At 39.2% G+C, this 14681-nt stretch overlaps 1 protein-coding gene across 4 annotated transcripts in view; it reads right to left on the bottom strand.

Moving 5' to 3' along the window:
• Nucleotides 1–14681, bottom strand: part of LOC134349702 (F-BAR and double SH3 domains protein 2-like) — a 253167-nt gene that overhangs the window by 198641 nt on the left and 39845 nt on the right. For all 4 annotated transcript variants that reach the window (XM_063054428.1, XM_063054429.1, XM_063054427.1 and 1 more), the window contains one exon: nt 2563–2608. In XM_063054428.1, the coding sequence (XP_062910498.1) occupies nt 2563–2608 (46 nt within the window). The remainder of the gene's footprint in view (nt 1–2562; nt 2609–14681) is intronic.

The raw sequence follows: 14681 nt of genomic DNA, 5'->3' as shown, positions 1-14681 counted from the left end.
TCATTTAGTAATGCATCCAACCTGAGAGGGGAGAAGACAGAATGTGTGAGTGTGGTGGGCGAGGGGATGAATGTGGTCATTGATTATGCTAGTTGCTTTACTGAGGCAGACAGAAATATAGAGTCCGTGGTGGTGAGGAAGCTAGTTTCCATGATGAGCTGAGCTGTGTCCATAACTGTCTGCAGTTTCTTTCAGTCCCAGGCACAGCAGTTGCCAAACCAAGCCATTATGTATCCAAACAGGATGCTTCTTTCTATGGTGCACTAATTAATAATAAAAAAAAAATGAAGGTCAAAGAGGACATGCCAAATTTCTTTAGTCTCCTGAGGAAGTAGAATTGTTGATGGGCTTTCCTTGCTGTAGCACCCACATGGTTGAACCAGGACAGGCTATTGCGATGTTCGCACATAGGAACTTGTTGGGACCAACAACATAGGCAGGAAGAGGGATGAGGTCCTGAAGTGTGAGTTTCGGGAACTCGGCAGAAGGCTGAAGAACAGGACCTCAACGGTGGCATTCTCAGGATTGCTGCCAGTGTTACGTGACAGTGATGGTAAGAATTGGAGGAGATGGCAGTTGAATGCGTGGCTGAGGAGTTGGTGCAGGGAGCAGGGTTTTAGATTTTTAGATCATTGGGATCTCTTCTGGGGAAGGTGGGACCTGTACAGATTGGATGGGTCCAAATCAGAATCCAAATGCTTGTAGATTCTGTCTCTTAGTACTCCCTCCAATAACTTACCTACTACCAACATTAAACTTACTGGCCTATAATTTCCCGGATTACTTTTCGATCCTTTTTTAAACAACGGAACAACATGAGCCACTCTCCAATCCTCCGGCACCTCACCTGTAGACAGCGACATTTTAAATATTTCTGCCAGGGCCCCTGCAATTTTAACACTAGTCTCCTTCAAGGTCCAAGGGAACACCCTGTCAGGTCCCAGGGATTTATCCACTTTAATTTTCCTCAAGACAGCAAGGACCTCCTCCTTTTCGATCTGTACAGCTTCCATGATCTCACTACTTGTTTCCCTTAATTCCATAGACTTCATGCCAGTTTCCTTAGTAACTACAAAGATCTCCCCCATTTCCTTTGGTTCCACACATAGCCGACCACTCTGATCTTCAAGAGGACCAATTTTATCCCTTACAATCCTTTTGCTCTTAATATACCTGTAAAAGCTCTTTGGATTATCCTTCACTTTGACTGCCAAGGCAACCTCATGTCTTCTGTTAGCCCTCCTGACTGCTTTCTTAAGTATTTTGTTGCTCTTCTTATACTCCTCAAGCTCCTTATTTACTCCCTGCTTCCTATAAATGTCATACAACTCCCTCTTCTTCTTTATCAGAGTTGCAATATCCCTTGAGAACCAAGGTTCCTTATTCCTATTCACTTTGCCTTTAATCCTGACAGGAACATACAAATTCTAAGACTGATGGCATATCCTAAGACTGATGGCATGAAGGTAAAACTGAATGATGTGGGGATGGGGTAAGCCTTGTGGTACAAGTATACAGTTTAAAACACAAGTGGTGGCCTCAATTACAGTACCATTGAAGTGAAAAAAAACAGAAGCTCTTATACAGTTACATTAGAAGAGCTCTGGTTAGTCCCTGTTTGGAGGACTGTAGAGTTAAGTACTGCATATAAGTGAGGAAATTTTACCATTTTGCAGTGTGGATTCATATTAATAATACTGGAACTAATAAGTGGTAAATGATTCATGGCATCCACTTAGAAGCATCTTGGGGGCAACCTAGATGAGTTTAAACATCATACTATGACCCGATTTTCACAAGTGTTGAGCTGTAAAGATTCTCCCCACTGTGTGAAAGATAGCACTGATAAAACCGTTATTATATTTGAAGGACAATGACAATCAATAAATTTATAATCTTTATTTGGTTTATAAGAAATTTTGAAAAGAGTCTTGGACAGTTGAAACTTTTCAAATTAATAAAGTATATTTATTGAAGGATGGCAAAAGTAAACAATTTCACCAAATCAAAACAATCATGATTACAAGCTCATTATAATCCTACTTCCACTTCAGAAAAAGTTTCCATCAACCATGTCTTTTACATTTCTAAAATGACAAATCACTACCTGTACAGGACACCTACTTCTGCATTTAGAAAAGCTTTTATTGAATATTTTTATATATTCTTGAAAGAAAAGCTTTCCTGAAATGGATTAATCATTTATGCCATCTTTGTCTCTTCTATTCCAGACTGCTTTCCAATTGATGGCTGCAATCAGATTTACAATCCTCACAAATGCCAAAATAATCTTAAATTTCCCAGTTTTGTTAAAAATCAAAATTAATCACATTGCAGGATAGAATAAGCTCGGAGAAGACCACCTCTGATTGTTAAATTAACGTTATTTTTTCTTCTTACAAGCTGTAAACTTTAAGAAAACTGACATCCCTACTTATGAATCTATCACATCTTTCCTTGCACTTCCAGGTACTTTGCAACAATATCAATTTTCAGAACTTAAGAAATCTCCTGACTGCCATTACTTCAAAACATATAAAAAAGAAATCACTCACACGTTACCTGAGCATAGTCTTTCTCAATTGCAATTCTTTTCTGACTGAAAGTCCTGTAAGAGAAGGAAAATCATTAGCAATACATCTACAATTATTAAAGTGCTCATCATATTCAACTATTTAAAATTTCAACTTCCAACTTTTGACAAAAAAAATACTCTAGAGATTCTTAAAGAACAAACAAAACAGAAAGACAGCAGATCTGAAACTGAAACTTTTCAAGTTGGAGATGAGCTATTAGAACCAGAGCATAACCAAAACATGATGAAAATCACTGGCTAACCAACATCCAAAAAAGAAAAGCTATAAATCTCTCACTGTGCACTTTTTAAAAAAAAACACAGAACCAGGTATAAAAAGCTGTTTTAGTGACATCATAATAACAATAGTGATATTTGGAGAAGGATGAAATTATGTCAGGAAGAATAAATGAAAACTATAAAGGAAAAAAAATTCACATTTACCCACACACCATTCAAGTAATAGGTATTTCAATGTATTAGAAGCAGAACTGCACTGTTACTCAGCATGACTGCAGGTGGAATTAAACTAGAACTTCAAAAAGGCCTTCCACTGAAATCTGGCTGCAAAAGCTCCGGAGGGCGGATCTTAGTCAAGATGGTGCTAAATGGCAACTCCTTTGCTTGCATCTTTGGAAACTGCTCTATTTCCATCTTTAATATCTCTATTTTTCCGTTTCAGGGTTCTTTTGAAGACCCTGACCTGGAGTTACACGCTGACTTCAGTCCTTTGCGGGAATGGGACCCGCACTCAGGGTGTAACGACTGGCCGTTATCCGACATGCCAAGGGCCTGGCCTAAGAGTTCAGCTCACCTTTAGATCTCGGGGTTCTGGAGACGGGCATTCGAAGGTCTGTGACCCGGACCGGTGTGTCATGGGAACTGGAACATCTTTAGTTGTGTGCCCAGAGACTTGAGATCTTTGGGCACAGAGCGTGTAAAAAATGACGCAACGGACTTCTAACATTGTAAATCAGCGAGTTGTTATTCCTCCCCTCTCGCTGTGAAACAGAAATATCTCTTTCTCCCTTATTAGGGAGAGAGAGAACCTGTGGTTGTTGAATACTGGGTGAGCATATAGTCTTTGGGGTAAATGCAAGTCTGTGTCTTTGCTGTTGCTTTTGCTCATGCTAGAGTTCTCAGTGGTGGGTGCTGATGCTATTTTTTTGCTGGTGGGGGGAGGGGGGATCGTTGCTTGTTGTCGCTTACACGCGGGAGGGAGGGGAGATGCGGGGGACTTTGGGGTTCTAACATTTAACTGTCATTAATTCGGGGCACTCCTCTGTTTCCATGGATGGTTGCTAATAAAAAGCATTTCAGAATATATATTTTGTGCATTTCTCTGACATTAAATGTACCTTTGAAAATATCCATGATAATCTAGCGATCCCCAGAATAACTGATGAGTAATAAATCATGGACAAAACAATCTCAGACCCAACTGCAGATCCTGAAGTACTGAACAGTAGAATGGACAGAAATTTTCATATCAGATTCTGAATGGCTTGGGAGGCAGATGAAAACCACACGTCTAACTCTGTGACTGAGAAAACAACTCACATTTGTCTAAGTCATTTTGCTATAGGACTAAAGTAATATTCTGCCCAGAATTCTGTAGGAGCTACAGTAGTTGGGAATTTGTATACTAAAATAAAAACTATTTGGAGTTGATGAAAACCTTCCGGAGATCTTCAAACATGCGACTGCAGCCCTTATTTTGCACAGAGTTAGAGGATCTGCAATAACGAGGAATTTTTATCTTTCCTTAACAAAGGAGGAGGCCACTAAGCCCATTAAGTCTATACCCGGTCTCACAGCAAGCCCATTTCCCCTTCTTATTTCCCTCACAGATGCCCATTAACGCACATGAAAACAGGAAGGTCGCTTAACTCTCAGCTGAAGTCCTCCTTCCGCATTCTCACAGCAATGGCCTGTTGTGACAACAGAAATTCAACCGATGTGTTTAAAAATGTAACACAATCTTGAATCCTCAAATCCTCAATGCGATTAGTAAGTTGATTTAAACATGCTTCTCCAAAACTTTCAATTCTCTAAATAACTTTACACCAATATTTCAATAAAACAGAAACTGCGACTTTAAAAGAATATTTATTTCAGTCACCTGCTTGAGGGGTAGCACATGAGAAAAAAATCATACTTGCACACAGTTTTTAAAATACAAATCAAGCAAACGAGAGGAAAGCTACGCTGTTCTCAGTCACTTCACACTCTGAAGTTCCTGACCTCTTTTCAGTAATCAAATATAAAAAAAGAGATCCGACACATTATCTGGTGAATGTCAGGGAACAAGGTAAAGCAACCATCATCATAGTAGTCACTTCTCAAAGTTCCAAAATCTCTTTTCAAAGGCATAGGAACCTGCTCATACACTCAGTGGCTACTTTACTGGGTTATTGAGTTCATGTTCTGCTGCTGTTGCCCATCCACTTCAAGGTTTGACACGTTTTGCATTCAGAATTTTGAGTTTACATTCTGCCTCATCTTTAAGTGATCCCTTACTCTCTTTGCCATTATTCGTGAACCGGAAATATATTAAAGATACTAAATTTTGTCTTCAGTTAACATTTAAAGGCATGAACTTAACTTGGAATCACTTGTGATGAGGGATGGCAACTTTGATCAAGATGATCAAGAAAATTAAAAGGTAGTACAGTGGATTCTGGTCAATTGGGCTGTTGGTTAATTGAGCAGCACTTATTTGGGACATCTTTTAAAGAACAATAACTAATTGAGAAAACAGTTGGGATTCCCCTCGTTTATTTAGGACAATATGCTGCTTTAATGGGGCAGGGAACTGCTGCTGCATGGTTTCTAACTAGAGTCAGACGCTTGCATTTCTGTGGCTGTGAAGACACCACTGTGCTTTAAGTGAACAGTTTTTAAATAGTGTCAGTTGCATGTGCTTGTGTTCGTAAAAGCAGTGATTTTTGTCACTGATAGTCCTGAGAAATAGAGACAATTCTGAACTGCTTTGCACACTGCGATTTCAAGCATTCAGATTTGGATGCTAGAAATGAAACAAATTTCTCCACTTCAACAAGTTAGAAACTACAACGAATTTGAATGTATCAACAATCTTCTTGAATGTTACAATGAAAATGAAGATTTGGAGGATGCAATCATTAATAGCATTGTATGAAAGCAGTCCATTATCTACAGAGGGTGTCTATGCTGATTTTGTTCATTTGCAGTCAATCAAAAGAAAGTGGCAACCTACACTGGATTAATTCCTCCATCGATAACTATTAAGAATCGATACAGTTCTGTAGTACTGAGGTAGTATTAACAGTGTTCAAATTTGTTCTGTACTTCATTTAAATACATGATTTTTTATTCAGTTAGATGGTAGTTTGTCTTTTTTATCCCTTTTTAACTACTTCCATGAAAACTGACTAATTGAGGCAGCCACTTAATTGGGCAAAATGTACTAGTCCCAATGTGTCCCAATTAATTAGAATCCACTGTACAGTCATCCCTTGGTATCTGCAGGGGATTGGTTCCAGGACCCCCTACAGATGCCCAGGTCCTTTATATAAAATGGCGTAGTATTTTCATATAACCTACGCACACCTCCCATATACTTTAAATCATCTCTAGATTACTTATAATACCTAATACAATATAAATGCTATGTAATTAATTGTTATACTGTATTGTTTAGGCGCTTTGGAGGAGGCTCAATAATACTAATGTCAGGATCTGTGGAGGTTGAGGGCTGAGGATCTTCAAGCGTTGAAGGTCCAAGCTTCACAATTGCAGATGCTTTGGTTAGAAACATTGTTATAGGAAGCTGTTTCTTCTTTTTCTTTGCATCATCAAACAAATCTTGCAGTGGTTGTAGGCATGTTGTTATCCCTTGGGTGACATGAAGGCTTCGTTCCATCGTAGGATTGTACTCGAGGATCATGTCCTTTAACACTTGCACCTGTTGAAAAACTGCTGCAAATTTTTCAAGTGTCCAAATTGATGGCTCTGCCTCCTCTACATCTTCTGTAGAGGATTTCAGCAGATCTTTGAGTTCCTTGTTGGTAAGGGTTTCTCTATGCTCTTCTATGTGTTCCTCAACACTGTCCTCAATCATGTCAGATAAGCCTTCCCCACCAACTTCCCTTGCAACATTCAAGATATTCCTGACTTCTGCATCAATAGTGGGGAAGCCCCTGAAATCACTGACTACCTCACTCCATAATGGCTTCCAACATACATGACTGTCTCGGGCTTTAGGGCATATACAGCACCTGCAATTGTGAAGCTCTTCTATAAATTCATGATGCTGCAGTCAGGGTTAGTATCAAGGGCAGCACGAATCCTCCCAAAGGTGAGGCGGGTGTAAGTCGCCCTAATGCACTTGACGATGCCTTCACAGAAACAAAGGGTAAACACAACACAAGTAGCGAACGAACAAGATGCGAGGCGAACGATGCTCAAATGATGAGTGCTGGAGAGAGACTGAGGATCTGAGATATGGCAGGAGGTTACAGCAGGGTATGCCTACACATCACTTCATTCGCATGGATAAAGCGTAGTGCTCGGAGTGCAGCAAATTCAAGTTTTGCTTTTTGGAACTTCCTGGAATTCCCCCCCGCCCGCCCGAATATTTTCGATCCATGGTTGGTTGAATCCGCGGATAAGGAGGGCCGACTGCATATAGTAAATCAGAGCTGCAAATGCCATGGAAGAGCAGACATCTGGAAATCAAGTTATTTAAATAAAAAAAAATAAAAAACAATCAATCTAAATTTCATGAATGAAAACACAAGAGTACAAAATGAAACAACTAAAATCAATATCATTTATTTGATCAACTAAAATGCTGTTCAGTTTTGGTCATGTAACAGTGCATCAAATCTTAATATTCTTAGACGTGGATCACATAAATAAGGTACTTTACCTGAAAACAACAATGCAATCTTGATATAAGAGGCTGACAAAAGACATTGTCAACATTTATGAAGGTAAACTAATATTTCCAAATTGGGTGACATGAAAATTGCCACAATGCAGCCAAAATGAAATGCAATAAAAGCCATTATATTGAGCTAGCACTGTAATCAAAATCATATGAAGAATTACAGGAAGGCTTTATAGATTTATTTCTTTACTCTCTGGGATGTTAGAAAATTGAAATGACCTGGTCAAACACAAGAAAGAATAATCCAACTTCATTTCAAGTGATGGATTAATATTTGACAGGAAACGTTAAAAAAGATTGAAATTCAGTGGGGATCTAGAGAATTTTTGAGAAAGCATACAACTTTTCACTAAAACATCTACAAAATTCAAAGAAACCATGAAAGTTGAGTATCTCTGATGGAATATTGATACTTCAAATAGGATTTGTTAACCATGAAAGCTAGAGGAATGTCAAAAAAGGTGACAAAATAAATCATAGTTAGAATTTTTTGGAATACTGTTGAGTTTCACCAGAACGTCTAGTTGTGTACAAGTTGGAAGCTACAAAGTAATCAGAATAGAAGGAAGCAACACACAAAGTTGCTGGTGAACGCAGCAGGCCAGGCAGCATCTCTAGGAAGAGGTACAGTCGACGTTTCAGGCCGAGACCCTTCATCAGGACTAACTGAAAGAAGAGCTAGTAAGAGTTTTGAAAGTGGGAGGGGGAGGGGGAGATCCAAAATGATAGGAGAAAACAGGAGGGGGAGGGATGGAGCGAAGAGCTGGACAGTTGATTGGCAAAAAGGACTGAGAGGATCATGGGACAGGAGGCCCAGGGAGAAAGAAGGGGGGAGGACCCAGAGGATAGGCAAGGGGTATAGTGAGAGGGACACAGGGAGAAAGAGGAGAGAGAGAGAGGAAGAATGTGTGTATATAAATAACTGATAGTGTACAAGGGGGAGGTGGGGCATTAGCAGAAGTTTGAGAAGTCAATGTTCATGCCATCAGGTTGGAGGCTACCCAGACAGAATATAAGGTGTTGTTCCTCCAACCTGAGTGTGGTTTCATCTTTACAGTAGAGGAGGCCGTGGATAGACATATCAGAATGGGAATGGGACGTGGAATTAAAATGTGTGGCCACTGGGAGATCCTGCTTTCTCTGGCGAACAGAGCGTAGGTGTTCAGCAAAGCAGTCTCCCAGTCTGCGTCGGGTCTCGCCAATATATAGAAGGCCACATCGGGAACACCGGACGCAGTATATCACCCCAGCCGACTCACAGGTGAAGTGTTGCCTCACCTGGAAGGACTGTCTGGGGCCCTGAATGGTGGTAAGGGAAAATTGACTTCTCAAACCTCCGCTAATGCCCCACCTCCTCCTCGTACCCCACCCGTTATTTATTTATTTACACACATTCTTTTTCTCTCTCTCCTTTTTCTCCCTCTGTCCCCCTCACTCTACCCCTTGCCCATCCTCTGGTTCCCCCCCCGCCCTTTTCTTTCTCCCTAAGCCTCCTGTTCCATGATCCTCTCATATCCCTTTTGCCAATCAACTGTCCAGCTCTTGGCTCTATCCTTCCCCCTCCTGTCTTCTCCTATCATTTTGGATCTCCCCCTCCCCCTCTCAAATCTCTTCCTAGCTCTTCTTTCAGTTAGTCCTGACGAAGGGTCTCGGCCCGAAACGTCAACTGTACCTCTTCCTAAAGATGCTGTCTGGCCTGCTGCATTCACCAGCAACTTTGTGTTCCTCGTGTTTCTGAGAATAGAAGGAAGCTGGGAGCTATCAAATGGCATCAATGAAGCTAAGAAAATTATGATGAGATTGTTAATGAGGATGTACTGCAGGTGTTGTATTTGAAAAAAATAACAAAACCTTTGAAATGGGAGCTTATTTGCAAAAGATAGAATAAGAGGTAGCTTAATTATGAGGGAACAGGTTTGTAAGGGCAAATATCTCAGGAAAGCATGAGAAAATTCTGCAAACCAACCCTCATCAAGATCTTGCAAAAATACATCAATTTCAACAGGTTAATAACCCCCAATCTCATTGCCGCTTCTTTCTCAATTATTATGAAGTAGCAAGGTATCGATGAAAATTGATGCAGGATGGTGACTGGATTCCCTATCGCTACTTCCCTTATTTGGTTCCATTCATCACCTTCCTTTCTTTTCAGCTTCCATACGCCATAGTCTTTTGTTGTCTCTACTTATTACTCCCCTAGCCTCATTATCTTCATGTTTCCTTCCTCTAATCAATTCCATCTGCCTATCATTTCTCCTCACCTAGATCCACCTATCACTTGCCAGTTACTGCCTCACCTCTTCTCTCATTATACTGGCCATCTCCCTTTTACAATCTCAGTCATGATTCATTGACTTCACCAGAAATATTAACTATTTCTTTCCCTCTACTGATGTTGTCTGATATACTGAGTCCCTACAGCCAACATGGTTTCACAAAAGGGCAATCTATGACAAACTTATTGGAGTACTTTGAGAATGGAACATGCAAGGTGGATAAAGGCACTGCACAAGGTACCACGTAAAAAGTATTCATGTGTATGAATGCAAAAAACAAGTGCAAGACCTTGCACCATGCCATTCACATTAATAATCTATCTGGAGGATTAACAGATAAAAGGATTGTGCTAATTAGATCATTTTCAGGTTGGCAAGCACCCAGGGTACAAAAAGGATGAATGCCAAGCCCTCAACTATTAACAATCTAGATTAATGACTGTATTAATAATCTGTAGGTGACAAAAAAGTAAATTGAGACTATAACACAAAATCAGTAAAAGACAAATGAGAAAGCAAGCACAAACTTGACAGAAAAATGTAATGAAAAATGAGGTTATCTATCTTGGTAGCAAGCAAAATACTAAACAGAGAGAAATTGCAAAATGCTGCTGTACAAAGCGTACTTTATGCCAAGTGCCCTATAAGAAAGTTATCAAACAGGCATTGCAAATAATTAAGAAATCAAATAGAATATAGGTTGAGTACCCCTTATTTGAAATGTTTGCAGCTAGAAGTGTTTTGGATTTCAGGTTTTGGAATATATAATGAGATAGCTTGGGATTGTCATCAGTTCCAACTCTGCATTAGTGCGGTACAGGTAAGTAGTCTTTGTCTTGCACTTGTTCATCTCACATATGCACCTAACAGTAACAATTATTACATACCATTAATATAATGAAAATATAATGTGTGCAAGATAACAAAAGCAGCACAGTAGCACTGGGAGAATAACTGAATCAGCTGTTGAACAACAAACAGCAGGCTTTCAGTCTCTACCTACAATGCTGTGATTTGATTATAAGGTTACAGTACACTATTTGTATTTTACTTTTTTTTTTAAAGCTTTTATGTAAGGTACAAAAACAACCAGCAGCACAGACTTGTTCTGGTGTTAGATTTTCACCAGTGACAATCTTTGCAAAATCAGTGAATTTCTCTGCTGCTTCATGATCAGCATCTTTAATTTTTTTTAATCTTTAAAAATTTAATGTTATGCCTCTTCTTAAATATCTGTAACCAGCCCGCTGAATATTCACAATTACCTTCAATTTTCAGTTCATTGTAATATCTCTGCTTGTTTCATTATCAGCATACTAGCAATCCACATATATTCACTGTGACACTGATGAATCCATTCTTTAAATACACAACTGACACCTTCATTTTTTGCTTTCTGCAGTGTTTTTCCATTTTTCATTAACTTCTGTACATCACACATGCAAGGTCACTTCTCAAAGGTGTCTGTGATGCAGAGACCTGCACGTCACCTGGGAACGTTCCCAGCACCTTGTGGAATTTTCCATTTGTGACATATGTCAATGCTCAAAAAAGAATTCAGATTTTTGAAGGTTTTCAGATTTTGGAATTTCAGATAACGGTTGTTCAATCTATATTACCCTTTATTGCAAAGGGGTTAAAGTGTAAAAGAAGGAAAACTTTGCTACAACTACATGCAGAGGTGGTGCAGGCCACAGCTAGAATACTGCATTTTATATCAGTCTTCATATTTAAGGAATTACCTACACTGGAAACAGAAAATTCAGTAAATTATTGGATGAAGGGCTGATATTTGATGAAAGGCTGAATATGTTGATCCCATAACTTGGTATTGTAGCAGAATCAAAAGTCTTTATTCAAGTACAGTAAGTTCTGAAGAAGTTTGAAATAGAAATAGAGGGAACGATTCTCCTCATGAGAGAATCTAGGATTATGGACAAACTGTCAGATAAAGAGGTTAACACGAGGAATTCTGCAGATGCTGGAAATTCAAGCAACACACATCAAAGTTGCTGGTGAACGCAGCAGGCCAGGCAGCATCTCTAGGAAGAGGTACAGTCCATGTTTCAGGCCGAGACCCTTCGTCAGGACTAACTGAAGAAAGAGCTAGTAAGAGATTTAAAAGTGGGAGGGGCAGGGGGGGGTAGCTCTTTCTTCAGTTGGTCCTGACGAAGGGTCTTGGCCTGAAACGTTGACTGTACCTCTTCCTAGAGATAAAGAGGTTGTTCATGTAAGACTGAGGATGCTACAAAGAGTTGAGAATCTTTGGAATTATTTCCCAGGGAGCTGTGAAAGCAAAGTAATTTAACATATTCCAGATGATGAAAAAACTTAAATTTGATAACAGTTTCTGGAAGGAGAGTTATGACCAAGATATTATTAGCTTGATGTTATCAAGTAAGGGACCAGATAAGGGGCCAAATGGCTTCGTTCTGCTCCCATTTTTCATGTTCTCATCCTTGTATATTGTACATGACTTAGATGGTGAGATTCAGAATCAGGTTTATTATCACTCACATATGTCATGAAATTTGTTAACTTAGCAGTAGTAGTTCAATATAATACTTACTATAGAAGAGGGAAAAAAAATTACAGTATACGTTTATTGAATAGATTAAAATCATGCAAAAAACCAAATATGTATTAAAAAAGTGAGATAGTGTTCATGGGCTCAATGTCCATTTAGGAATCGGATGGCAGAGGGGAAGAAGCTGTCCCTGAATCACTGAGTATGTGCCCTCAGGCTTCTGTACCTCCTACCTGATGAGAAAAAGGCCTGCCCTGGGTGCTGTTAAAAAAAAGTTAAAGTCTGTCCCGAGCCCTGGAGGTCCTTAATAATGGACACTGCCTTTCTGAAACACCGCTCCCTAAAGATGCCCTGGGTAGTTTGTAGGCTAGTACCCAAGATGGAGCCGAGTAAATTTACAACCTCTGCAGCTTCTTTTGGTCCTGTGCTGTAGCCAACCTATACCAGACAGTGATGCAGCCTGTCAGAATGCTCTTCACAGTACATCTGTAGAAGTTTTTGAGTGTATTTGTTGACATACCAAATCTCTTCAAACTTGTAATGAAGTATAGCCACTGTCTTGCCTTCTTTATCACTGCATCAATATGTTGGGATCAGGTTAGGTCCTCAGATCTTGATGCCCAGGAACTTGAAGCTGCTCACTCTCTCCACTTCTGATGATTGGTATGGGTTCCTTTGTCTTACTCTTCCTGAAGTCCACAAGCAGCTCTTTTGTCTTACTGACGTTGAGAGCAAGGTTATTGCTGCGGCACCACTACGCTATTGGAATATCTTGCTCCTGTACGCCCTCTTGTCTCCATCTGAGATTCTACCAACAATCTATCATCAGCAAATTTATATATGGTATTTGAGCTACGCCTAATACCAATATTTATGGGTATAGAGTAGAGCAGAGCAGAGCAGTGGGCTAAGCACACACCCGAGATGCACCAGTGTTGATTCCAACCATATCATAAAGGCAAACCATTCCTATCTCCACAATGCTGTCTGACTGTACTCCTCATATATTTTTCAGCTTAAATCTGTATTCATCTATTTGCTGTCTTTTAGCTTGAATATTACCAAGATCATTTGACCATACTTTAAACTCTAGCTGCAAAGTTCATGCTGCCTACATCCTAATTTGTGACAAATTCCATTCACCCATTACGCTGTAGTGTCTTTTTCTCAGTCAACCAATATCTCAATTTTCAGATTCTCCAATACCTTGCCTTACCTATAATATCCTTCAGCTCTACAACCCTCAGAACATCTGCAGTTCTAGCTGACTTCTAGTACTTTAATTTTTCTTTACATTGCTTCTCAATTTATTGCTAGGCTTTCAGTAGGGCAACTCACTACTTCTCTCCCCTCCTCAAAATCTGCTCCTCAGTCTCTCACCGGCCCTATATAATTTCCAGGTTTTGTGTGGAAAATTTACTGCTGCAAAGAAAAGTTAAAATTTACCTATATTAAAAACTATGCAAATTGAAATGTAGTTGATATGAAAGCAGGTTTAAGTAACAGCAAATCAGACCTCAGACCCTTTTTAATAAACTGTACATTATCCATAATTTTAATATAGGTAATGTACCATATTTCAGATTTTGTATATTGAGTTGTTTCATCCTCTCTCAAGCAGCACATGTAAGACAAATAAACAAGGATACATTAAGGATACATTAAGCTTTAGAATAATTCAGAGGGGAATGATAGAAAAATATTTTAAAATTAAAATTAATTTTGTTGGTTTCATTAAAAAATGTCCATTTCTTCTACTGTCCATGTACCTATTAAGACTCTTTCTGTAACGTAACTGATAATTTAGCCCTACACAATCACTGTACCAGGAATCCTACCTTTCAAATCAGTTAGAAAAGTGGGATTCTAGAAGATACAATTGCAAGAAAAAGTTTGTAAAAAAGTTAGCGATTACCTTATTTTCACCATTAATTCCTCATAAAATGTGGTTTGATCTTCCAAGTCACAATAATAGACAAGTAATCTGCCTAAACTAATAACTCACAAACAATTGTACTTTAAATGTCTTTATTAAATACGTTGTTTAATCATTCACAGTCCAGACTGGAAAAAGTATGTGAACCCTTGTATTTAATAACTGGTAGAACCTCCTTTAGCAGGAATAACCTCCACCAAACATTTCCTGTGGCTGCTAACCAGACTTGCACAATGCATAGAAGGAATTTTAGACCATTTCACCATTCAAAATTGTTTTAGTTCATCAATATTTCTGGGATACCTTCCATGTACAGCCCTCTTCAGGTCATGCCACAGCATCTCAATTGGATTACGGTCTGGACTCTGACTTGGCAATTCCAAAACACAAATTTTCTTCTTTTTAAATCATTCTGTTGTTAATTTACTCACCTT

This window comes from Mobula hypostoma, chromosome 7, assembly GCF_963921235.1.
Source record: "Mobula hypostoma chromosome 7, sMobHyp1.1, whole genome shotgun sequence".
Lineage (NCBI taxonomy): Eukaryota > Metazoa > Chordata > Chondrichthyes > Myliobatiformes > Myliobatidae > Mobula > Mobula hypostoma.
The sequence above is the reverse complement of the archived record's forward strand: the minus strand, read 5'-3'. Positions and strand labels throughout refer to the sequence as shown.